Here is a 10545-nt window from a genome sequence, read left to right as displayed (position 1 = left end):
CCCTGATCCTCAGCTCTGCTCAGGGCTCTCAGGGACCCTGCCCCTGATCCTCAGCTCTGCTCAGGGCTCTCAGGGACCCTGTCCCTGATCCTCAGCTCTGCTCAGGGCTCTCAGGGACCCTGCCCCTGATCCTTAGCTCTGCTTAGGGCTCTCAGGACCCTGCCCCTGATCCTTAGCTCTGGTCAGGGCTTGCAGGACACTGCCCCTGATCCTTAACTCTGCTCAGGGCTCTCAGGACCCTGCCCCTGATCCTCAGCTCTGCTCAGGGCTCTCAGGGATCCTGTCCCTGATCCTCAGCTCTGCTCAGGGCTCTCAGAGACCCTGCCTCTGATCCTCAGCTCTGCTCAGGGCTCTCAGGGACCCTGCCCCTGATCTTTAGCTCTGCTTAGGGCTCTCAGGGACCCTGCCCCCACATTTCCTGTGTTTTAGTTTTGGATCTAGCAAGTTTATAGTATCTGCTAGGCTCCAGATAAACTGCTAGCCCTTTCTTTCCAAGTGGGCACTCCATCAGGACCTTCCTCATCTTGAGTGTCTGGGAGCAGGAACTGCGTGCCGAGGCACAGTCGACTTGTTTAATGGCACTTTCTCACATCACTGTGACTCCTGGCTGGTTTAAGATGAGTTCTCCCACTGGGCTGTGAGCTTCTTGAGATCAAGGGCTTTAACGTGTCCCCAGCGTCTAGAAATAAGCCCAATCCATAAGGTATTTCATACGCACACAGTATGTGACAACAGTGTATAGATTTTAAGAGTTACGCTGGTTCTTCAAAGCAATAGACATTTTTAAAGCCAAGAAATCAATATTGAAAGTCTCTGTCTTTATACATGCTTGCTTGCTACAAAAAGTTATGCACTTACTTTTTCTTATCATTTAAGGCAAAATTTGTCTCTATATGTTGTTTTTAAAAAAAACATTTTTCTAGCTTTAAAGAAATACAATTACTAAGAATTTAAAATATAAAAAAGGCACAAAAAGGTTTTAAGTGATAGGTACTTGATCTAGTTCCTTCTGTGAGTTTTACATGCAATTATACATTTAAATCAAAAATTACCTTATTTTTTTTACCTAATGTTATTCTAAATCCTTTAAACTGTCATTTATTGCTCTTTGAAGATAATTTTAAGCCAATATACTATACTCATACAACTTATTTCACAATTATCCTTTATTTCGATGAGTGTAACACACCAGTATTATAATTAGTATGTGATAAAATATATCATTATTGTGACTCACGCTCACACACAACACAGAATACTTTTTTTTTTTTTTTTTTGCAGATTTTGGCTGGGGTGGGGCTTGAACCTGCCACCTCTGGTATCTGGGGCTGGTGCCCTACTCCTTTGAGCCACAGGTGCTGCCCCAGAACACATTCTTAGAATGGAAACTAGTGGATCAGAAGCATAGAATTTTAAAGGCTCTGGATACACATGAAACAGCTTCCTGGGAAGTGTGTACACACCGTGTTTGTTTCTCTATTACAATCCAGAAGACACTGCTTACCACGGCTACTCCTCAAAACTCGCCTTCACGTCATTTGTATTTCTCTAGTAGTTTATGAAAGAATAATCGATACACACAGATGGCAAGTAATAATGATACCTCATTACCATCCAGCAGCATGGGCACAAGCCTAATCTTAGTTCTCACAAACATCCTGTGAACTTGGAGCTGAGGTGGGGGCGAGACGACGCCCGGCAGCCCAGTTACTAATGTCTGCCGTCAGGCACCACCAGGCAAACCCGGAGAACTTGGTGACAGAAAGTAGCAGGAGAAGGGTGGCTATTTCTTCTTTTCCCTACTTTCTTTCTAGTGGACATATAATTTAACAGACGGTGCTTCATAAAACGTACTGGTTCTCAGTATTTCATCTGCACTAATTCAAGTGGACCGACAGTCCACGGAGCCACATGGAGTCCAGTCCCTGAGCAGCGGGCCGGCTCCTGAGCTGTGGTTCTCCTGTGTTCAGAGATCGTCATGGCTGCACAACCTGACTGTCCATATGTGGTGGCTACTCTCACAACAGAGTGTAAAGAAGAGAAACAGAAGTGGCGTCTGAGAGGTAATCCGGGTTGGCAAAGTGGGCTCTACTGTGGTTAGAAATGGCAGGTTCTTACCTTAACTATCAGTCCTTTAGAGTCAACCAGCCATATCTTTTCGATGGCTTTCTCTTTTGGTAAACCTTCCTCCTCCATGGCCATGACAATCAGGTGTGCAATCCCTAAGGCGGCCTGAGAAAGGGGTCATGACAACAAGCATATTAAAAGCTGTTCCACGCGGTACCAAGGCCTACGTCTCATTTGCTTCTGTCTTTGTTAGTGAAATGGCTCAGCCTGTTTTGTGCTAACAACTAAAGAGCTATAGTCATTCGTTTATAGCAGGAGCAAAGTATTTTTGTCACATTTGGGTTCAGCCAAGTGACAATTATTCGCCCTTCTTACTTCAACAGAAATGCTACTGTGTGGCCACCATTTAGCAGCAGATAAGCCAGCAATATCCGTGACTGCCAGTGTCTTTAATCCTGTTAACACAGCCAAGATTTGCTCCAAGGAGAAAAGACTAAATTTGCAGTAAGGACCTGGACAGCGCTGCTCACTGGACTGTGCTGTTTACTGTGAGGCTCCAGCCCCTAATTGGATTGGAAGAACAAAGCCTGGTCGTTTGGATGGGAACTTGACCAATTAGGCAACAGAATGTAACTGATGAAAAATCTGTGCTCCCAACCGTGCATTTACTCCCTGAACTGGACAAAGAAGTGTTGTGAAAGTTTTTACAAGATTAAAGGAATCACCCTCCTCGGTATTTGGTAAATTCTGTAATAATCTGTGAAATTTCCAGTATCTTTTCAGGGACAAACCAGTGTCAGTTTGGAGCCATCCAACCATGAGTATCTCTGCCCTGTTAGGACACAGACTGACCCGTGCCATTCCTCAGAAGCCTGTGAAAACTCCAAGAGGGTCACTGAGATTAAAGACGGCAGGTGACAACCCAAAGGACAAAGAGCTCGGGTGCTGAGGGGCTGTGATTTAGCCTTGATTTTTATTTCATCATGAAAGTTAATGTGGTGTATGTTCTGAATAATTTGGCATATTTGCATGTTAGTATTTAAATTCTAGCTTCATGTATTTATTTATTTATTGAAACACTGTCTCACTCTGTCACCCTGGGTAGAGTGTCGTGGCATCATAGCTCACACAACCTCAAACTCTTGGGCTCAAGTGATCCTCTTGCCTCAATTTTTCTATTTTTAGTAGAGATGGGGTCTTGCTCTTGCTGAGTCTGGTCTCTATTTTATTTTGAGAGCAAGAAAAATGAAAACTAACAAATTTCTACCAGTATATTTTGTTTACCATCTTATTAAATTTGAAAATCCAAAGTTTCTTAAAATATACACATATATAGCTACAATGTCTGTCTCTATTTAATATACCCTAACATTTAATTTTTTTCTTTTTTTTTTGAGACAGAGTCTCATTCTGTCACCCTGGATACAGCGCCATGGCATCATCATAGCTCACAGCAACCTCAAACTCGTGGGCACAGGCAATCATCTTGTCTCAGCCTCCCCAATAGCTAAGACTATAGGCACCCACCACAGTGCTTGGCTAGTTTTCTATTTTTCTTTTTTTTACAAGAGACGGGGTCTTGCTCTTGCTCAGGCTGGTCTCAGACTCCTGAGCTCAAGCAATCCACCCACCTCAGGCTCCCAGAGTGCTGGGATTACAGGTGTGAGCCACTGTGCCTGGCCACATTTTAACTTGTATTTGGCATTATTGTTTACTGGAGTCTAGCTTTCTTCTTTCAAATGATTAAATTACAATAAGTAAAAACTGAAAGAATAATTTGGTCCTACTACAGTCTCCTTCCAATAATTTAAAATGTCTTTGCTGTTTTGCATATAAACAGTTATAATGTACGCTGAGTCCCTAAGTCAAGATATTTTTCTCTCAAAAACGTGTGTGGTTAGGTATGTCACACCAACTTGAGTGAAATGAAGAAAACGGATGTGGGAGGAGCCATCATCAGACACGCCCACTCCTGATGTGGGAGGTGCCACCATCAGACACGCCCACTCCTGATGTGGGAGGAGCCATCATCAGACACGCCCACTCCTAATGTGGGAGGAGCCATCATCAGACATGCCCACTCCAGCGCCCTAGGGCGTTTACATGTAAGTGTGCCTGGCCCTTTGTTTTCCTGTGTGGTACCTGAATTCTGCATGTGAAGATCTCTGGCAACATTTGATGATTTCACAAATTTAAAATAGAAAAATCTTCCTACCCCTCTATACTAGGTCTCCTGTGAAAAATTAATATGCCTCAATACTTAATTTGGGAACTTTGATAAAAGCCTATACTAGTAACACACTAAAAATTTGAAAGAATGCTTTAAACTTTCAATTAATAAGTAGTTACAATTATTACATGTTATTTGTTGCAGTAACATAAGCATTATAAAGGCAGGTACCTCTCCAGCTCCTTGGAATAGTATCGTCTGGTCAGACAGCTTGTTCTTGGTGATCCGAAGAGCGGCAAGGAGCCCGGCCACCGCAACAGAGGCTGTCCCTGAAATGAGCAATGAACATCCCTGAGTGACCTCAGACGGGCCTTGCCAACGCCAAGCCTTTATTTGCATCTTGGAATCCTTGCAAACTAGGTGGACTAGTTTGGAAAGAAACCTATTGGCTGTCGGCTCCCATCTTGTATATGAGATGTAACTCGCAGGTTCCTGACATTAATATTTTAAGACAGCAAGTTACCACCACTCTGGAAAGAAGGTACTGTGACTGACTTTGGTGACACTGTGAGAGCGAGCAAGGAATCTGGATTCCTGTGTGGATTCCAGCTCAGTCCCCTTACTAGCTGAAAGAATTTACAGAAACTATTTTGTACATAAAATAGTCTCCTTGTTTGTGAAACAGTTACTGCATGAGAGATTTTAGAATCTTCCTCCTAACTACTCCCATGGTTTAGCGTCTGTTACTGCTCTCCATTACACAGAACAGGCACGGGTAGTAAATACTTGCTGGTAATGATAACTTTGATAATGCTTGGAATTTAATGTTGTAACTTTCAAATGTGAAAAATTAACTGTTGACTACAATCTGATCTATTACATTCTATAACTGGCTTTCCACCCACGGTGATTACTGGTGGAGCCCCAACGTGCCAGACAAAGTTAACATAGGATTTATTTGGGATTAAGAACTGTGTCATAGGCACAGAAGCTCCACCCGCTCTCTTCACATCACCAGAGAAGCCTTCGCAGGCCACACAGCTGTTCTCCTGCCTTGAACATCATCGCACAGCAACTTCTTCACAGCTCATGTCTGGAATGAAACCGCAGCTTTCTGTGGCGCTTTCCTGTCTGAAGTGACTTTCTACCCCTCGTGTTTCCCAGATCACTTTGAGGGGCAGTGAAGCCCAGTCGAACTTTAAATACCCTTACTTGGTTAAAACGTAAATTCGAGCAGCTCTGACGGATGACACATGAGGAAGTGTCACGTCCGCCAAGTGACAAAGGTATTTTAAGTGTTTCTGTAGATTCTGCCAACACCATAAGACTTAACCAGTTGAGGAGACGGCGCTGAAGCATCAGCAGCAATCACCCTACCTGTGTTTATTATTCTGGTTTGAAGCAGAAATGGACATTTACAGACAGATACAAAATATTCCTAAATATCCTAGCTACGATGAATGACTTATTTTCATACAGTTCTGTTAGAGCACACTGTATTGACACGCAGAACGGTTTAAGCTCAGGCACAGTAGCCCACATAAGGCAAGGGAGGTCTACTCCACCCACACTGGCCTTAAACGTACATTCCATAATATTTCCTGGGACTTTAATGAAACCTCTATTTTTCTTTTCATAGAATTAATTTAAAAATTAAAAACATGTTTTTAGCACTATCAAAAATTTAACCTGATTCTTGTATACAGCCTAGCACTACCTTGATTTAAATTTCATTGTAGAGGAAGGAGTAAATATGAAAAAAAAACTCAAAATTTTATAAAAACATACATTTTTTAAAACAAATTATCCCATAATACTTTTGTTTGGAGATGTTTATGGTATCAAAACCCAAATGCGTGCCAGAATTTGATGATGAGAATTGGCTTACAGATTTAGCATTTTTAGTGGATTTAACCATTCATTTATATGGGCTAAACACGCATCTTCAAGATGAAACCAACGCCATCAGTACGATGTTTCAAACCATTATGGTGTTCCAAAGGAAGGTGAACTTACGGCAAGCTCAAATTGAGGCAAACAATTTCATACATTTTGACATTTTGGCTAAACACAGTCCTGTAAACAGCAAAAAAATATGCAGCCTTGCTTTTCAATTTGATACCAGAATTTGAAAACAGATTTCAAGATTTCTGAGAAAATATAAATAAATAAAAATAAAAGAAAGTGGTGAACATGGAGATGGGAGTGGGAAACGGGACTGAGGCAGATATTTTATTTTTATGTTTTTAAGGCAAAGAATGACACAGGCTGCTGGAGAGGAAGACGTAGAATTGAGGCAATAACTTTAAGAATTAAAGTAATTATTAACTGATGAAAAGATCTGCGAATAATTAGAAATATGTCTCCATAAACAACATAGAACCAGGAGACGTAAGGCATTAAGTCTGACCCTGGACCATAGACCTCTGGGCCCCTTTTCTCAGCCATAAAACCAGAGCCCTCTTACGACTCTTAGTAATCTTGTAGCTTCTGAGTGTAAAGTAATCAACAGACCTGCCACTGTAATCTCAAAACTCCTGCCCACCTGCCTTGCCTTCCTAATCGGTTTTCACGTATGTTGTCATTTCAGCCAAGTGCCTCAAAGGGAACAGCCCTATCTCCTTAAGCATCCAGTACAAAGCTCACACAGAAAGTATTCTTAAAATACAATGTATACTTCTTTAAATAAACTAAATAACTGACTTTAAATTAAATGTGACACAAAAGAGAACAATGTGATGAAAGTGGGAAAGCTGAAGAAAAGAGAATTAAAGCAATTAAACGTGCTCACAGGGGGCGGAGCAGAGAGAGAGGCTGCAGTTACATGGGAAGAGAGGCCGTCTCTGATTCTGACGCGTTTTCCCACGGTGGGAGGGTGGCCTTATTAGGAAAGGACAGTAATACTGCAAAATCCCACTAAACTCTTCTGTAATAAAAATACTGAACAAAATACTAAAAGAATTTTAATAAAATGCAATATAACAGGTTGCATTCTAAGTCGTGGGCTGCTTTTTCTGATGAATACTCAGCAAATTCTGACACGACAATATAGCTTCCTGCACTTAGTATGAAAGAAATCTGGAATGCGCTGGAACGCAATTATAAAATCTACACATTAAAGAAGTGTTTTGGAATATTAACTGTAAGCATTAAATCAAGTGAGTATTAAATGGGAAAGGTCTATGAGTAAGAAGGAGGGGTGTATAGTCAGAACGCTGTTTCCTTCTTTCTCTTTGCCTGCGACCATCATTCGCATCTAACACGTTGTCAAGCACGCGGGGACGTGAAGAAAAAAACCACTGATAGAGACAACGGCCAACACAGATCACAGCACAAACTAAAAATGAAACCGGTTTGAAAAGAATACTAGGGCTCGGCGCCTATAGCTCAACCGGCTAAGGCGCCAGCCACGTACACCTAAGGTGGCGGGTTCGAATCCCCAGCCCGGACCCGCCAAACAACAATGATGGCTGCAACCAAAAAATAGTCGGGTGTTGTGGGGGGTGCCTGTGGTCCCAGCTACTTGGGAGGCTGAGGCAGGAGACTTGCTTGAGCCAGGAGTTGGAGGTTGCTGTGAGCTGTAATGCCACGGCACTCTACCCAGGGGGACAGCTTGAGGCTCTGTCTCAAAAAAAAAAAAAAAAAGAAAAGAAAAGAATACTAGAAAGAAAAGGCTTCTGCACTGAGTAATCTTGCTGATGAAAGGTCACACCTTAGACTTTTTTTTTTTTTTTGCAGTTTTTGGCTGGGGCTGGGTTTGAACCCACCACCTCCACTATAAGGGGCCAGCACCCTACTCCTTTGAGCCACAGGTGTCGCCCCACACCTTAGACATTTTTGACATTAAGGCTCAACAACTCCGTGGGCCATGTCTGATCTTTTTATACTTAGAAATTTAGATTTATAAAAATGTCATTCCATACTTCCTGTTTTAACATCATTTTTATCTCTTAAAGTATAATTATCTCACCATGTCAAGAATATATTTTAAAATATTATTTCATATAGTGGTAATAGTCTATATTATGGGTATATGACAATTCATTCAATTAAACCTCTGTTTTTGGATAGTTACAGGGTTTATTTATTTATTTATTTTTTTGCTATTAAAAACAGTGTAGCAATGAGTATTCTTGTACATTTGTTTTGCACACACCTTTATTTCCTCAGGATAATTTCTAAAATTAGAATTACCATATTGGATCAAAGATCTGCATGTTTAAAAGGCTTCTGACACAAATTGGCTGTCCAAGAGTTATACTGATTCATACTCCCCAAGCAGCATGTGGGAGTAATCGTTTTCTAAAAGCATCATTATTAACACTGGGATTACTGAAAAAATCTTTACCAGCTTGACGAAGAACATCAGTTTCTCATTTGCTGCTTAATTCACTTTTAAAACCTTATTAGTAAGGTTAGGCTTTAAAAACAAATTTACTGGCCATGGTATCCAATTTTTTCTGAGTCTCTTCTACCGTGTCTGATTTTAATCTTGTCAATTATCAAAGCATTCATTAATAGATTATACTACATTTGCACAAATGTAAACTAAAGCATTAACTGTATTTTTAACATCGTACAAGTCAAAATAGTTTACAATGGCTAAAAGTTCTATGTGCGATATTTATAGTGTCATGTTACAGAACAGCCATTCGAGAAAGGCTATTGTAAGAAAAATCTCTTTTCGTAGCTTATTTTAAATGACTAGAGGTTGACACCTTATTCTTTCAGTCTGAAATTGTTTAATTCTGCTGGTCTTCAGATTATATAATTAAATGCCCAATCTCTTAATAGATTTGTGTATTTTTTCAAGTTTAAAATAATTCGCAATGAGGATGGATCTAGGCCCAAAATAAATTTTGAAGCAACATTCATATCATTTAAGATTATTTTAGATCACTAATACAGTAGAATTTTAAGTTATTTTTATTTAATCAAATACTTTTCATAAAATATCTTTAACACATCTGTTAAAAATGAAAAAAAAAAAGTCCACCCCAGGGTCCAGCGTAAACCTATTTACATGGTAAAGCTGTAATGGCTACATAATTATTTTCGTTGGCACCAGAATGTAATTTCTGTGCCCACTGTGGGGAAAATATTACATCTGTGGGCATAATGGTAAAAACATAAGGTTAAAAGGTAAAAAAGAAATGTATGGAGAAAATGTGTCATATGGACACAATCTTGGTATGGAGAAGTGTTCAGAAAGGTTTGTCCTTTCTATTCAGAATCCCAAAGAGTTGCCAAAGATTCTCTCTAGTCAGAGTAGACACATTTTGCTTCTATGGCAGTAAATTCTAAAATTGCTACATAGCAATGAACTGTATTTCAGGCCAGATTAGCTGTGGACCCCGGGCTATTCCACAGGCCCCGCTGCTCAGACCCCCCATGCTACAAACTTCAGTTCTGAGGTACCTGAGTCCTGACGTCTAAATTTCTGGCTTTGGTTGATAGAAATTCTGACGCTAATTCCTAACTGCCTTCTTAAAAATGATTTGGATTTAGCATTCTTTCCATTTAGCTGAACTCAGAGTCCTATCAATTCCACATAATGATTTGAAATTATCTAATACTGGTCTTTAACTCCTATAAGAACATCTCTGTGAGACCTATAAGGTATGGAATATTAAAGAAAGGATGGTATAGGTTTGTAAAACCATTTACTGGTGGCTGGTTTAGAGACAGCTGCAGAGTGAGCTGCTGAGATGCACAGATGCTGGCAGGGGCCCCTGTGTCGTGGCACTCGGGTCTTCAAGTCAGGGGTGCAACCCAGTAAAATCAGTCTTTATACTTTTACACTTCTCAATTCCTGGAAATTCCAGCTTATTCTCTTTCCAGAATAATTACCCTCCAAATATTTTCTTGTCATGAATAAATATGCAAAAAGAAATTTAGCCCCCAAATGACTAAAACAAAGTTCTTTTTTGGAGATAGTCTCATTATGTCACCTTTGGTAGAGTGCTGTGGCATCACAGCTCACAGCAACCTCAAACTCTTGGGCTCAAGCAATTTTCTTGCCTCATCCTTCCAAGGTAGCTGGGACTCCCATTCAGTCAGTTGTGTTCTGTACCCTGAAGACAACGTGAGTGATCTTTCCACAATGCAAACCTGCTCTGACCAAACTAATTCCTTAGTTCAGCTCTCACCACCTCCTTTTAATCCTTGAGGTCTAAGGTTGGCAAACTCTTTGTAAAGAGCCACAGAGTCAGTGTTTTAGGGCTGTGTACCACGTGGTACGTGGCTGGGCTGCAGCAGGGCTTCACAGAGGCAGGTGTGGGTGGACTTGGGCTGTGTACCACGTGGTA

The 10545-nt window shown here is 40.8% G+C and overlaps 1 protein-coding gene across 1 annotated transcript in view; it reads right to left on the bottom strand.

Moving 5' to 3' along the window:
* ME1 (malic enzyme 1) overlaps nucleotides 1–10545 on the bottom strand; it is a 161719-nt gene that overhangs the window by 34523 nt on the left and 116651 nt on the right. Inside the window, exons 8-9 of the mRNA XM_003801301.3 lie at nucleotides 4469–4566; nucleotides 2119–2232 (exon numbers count right to left, since the gene is read on the bottom strand). Coding sequence (XP_003801349.1) covers nucleotides 2119–2232; nucleotides 4469–4566 — 212 coding nt within the window. The remainder of the gene's footprint in view (nucleotides 1–2118; nucleotides 2233–4468; nucleotides 4567–10545) is intronic.

This window comes from Otolemur garnettii, unplaced genomic scaffold (genome assembly GCF_000181295.1).
Source record: "Otolemur garnettii isolate 467f Iridium unplaced genomic scaffold, OtoGar3 scaffold00205, whole genome shotgun sequence".
Lineage (NCBI taxonomy): Eukaryota > Metazoa > Chordata > Mammalia > Primates > Galagidae > Otolemur > Otolemur garnettii.
The sequence above is the reverse complement of the archived record's forward strand: the minus strand, read 5'-3'. Positions and strand labels throughout refer to the sequence as shown.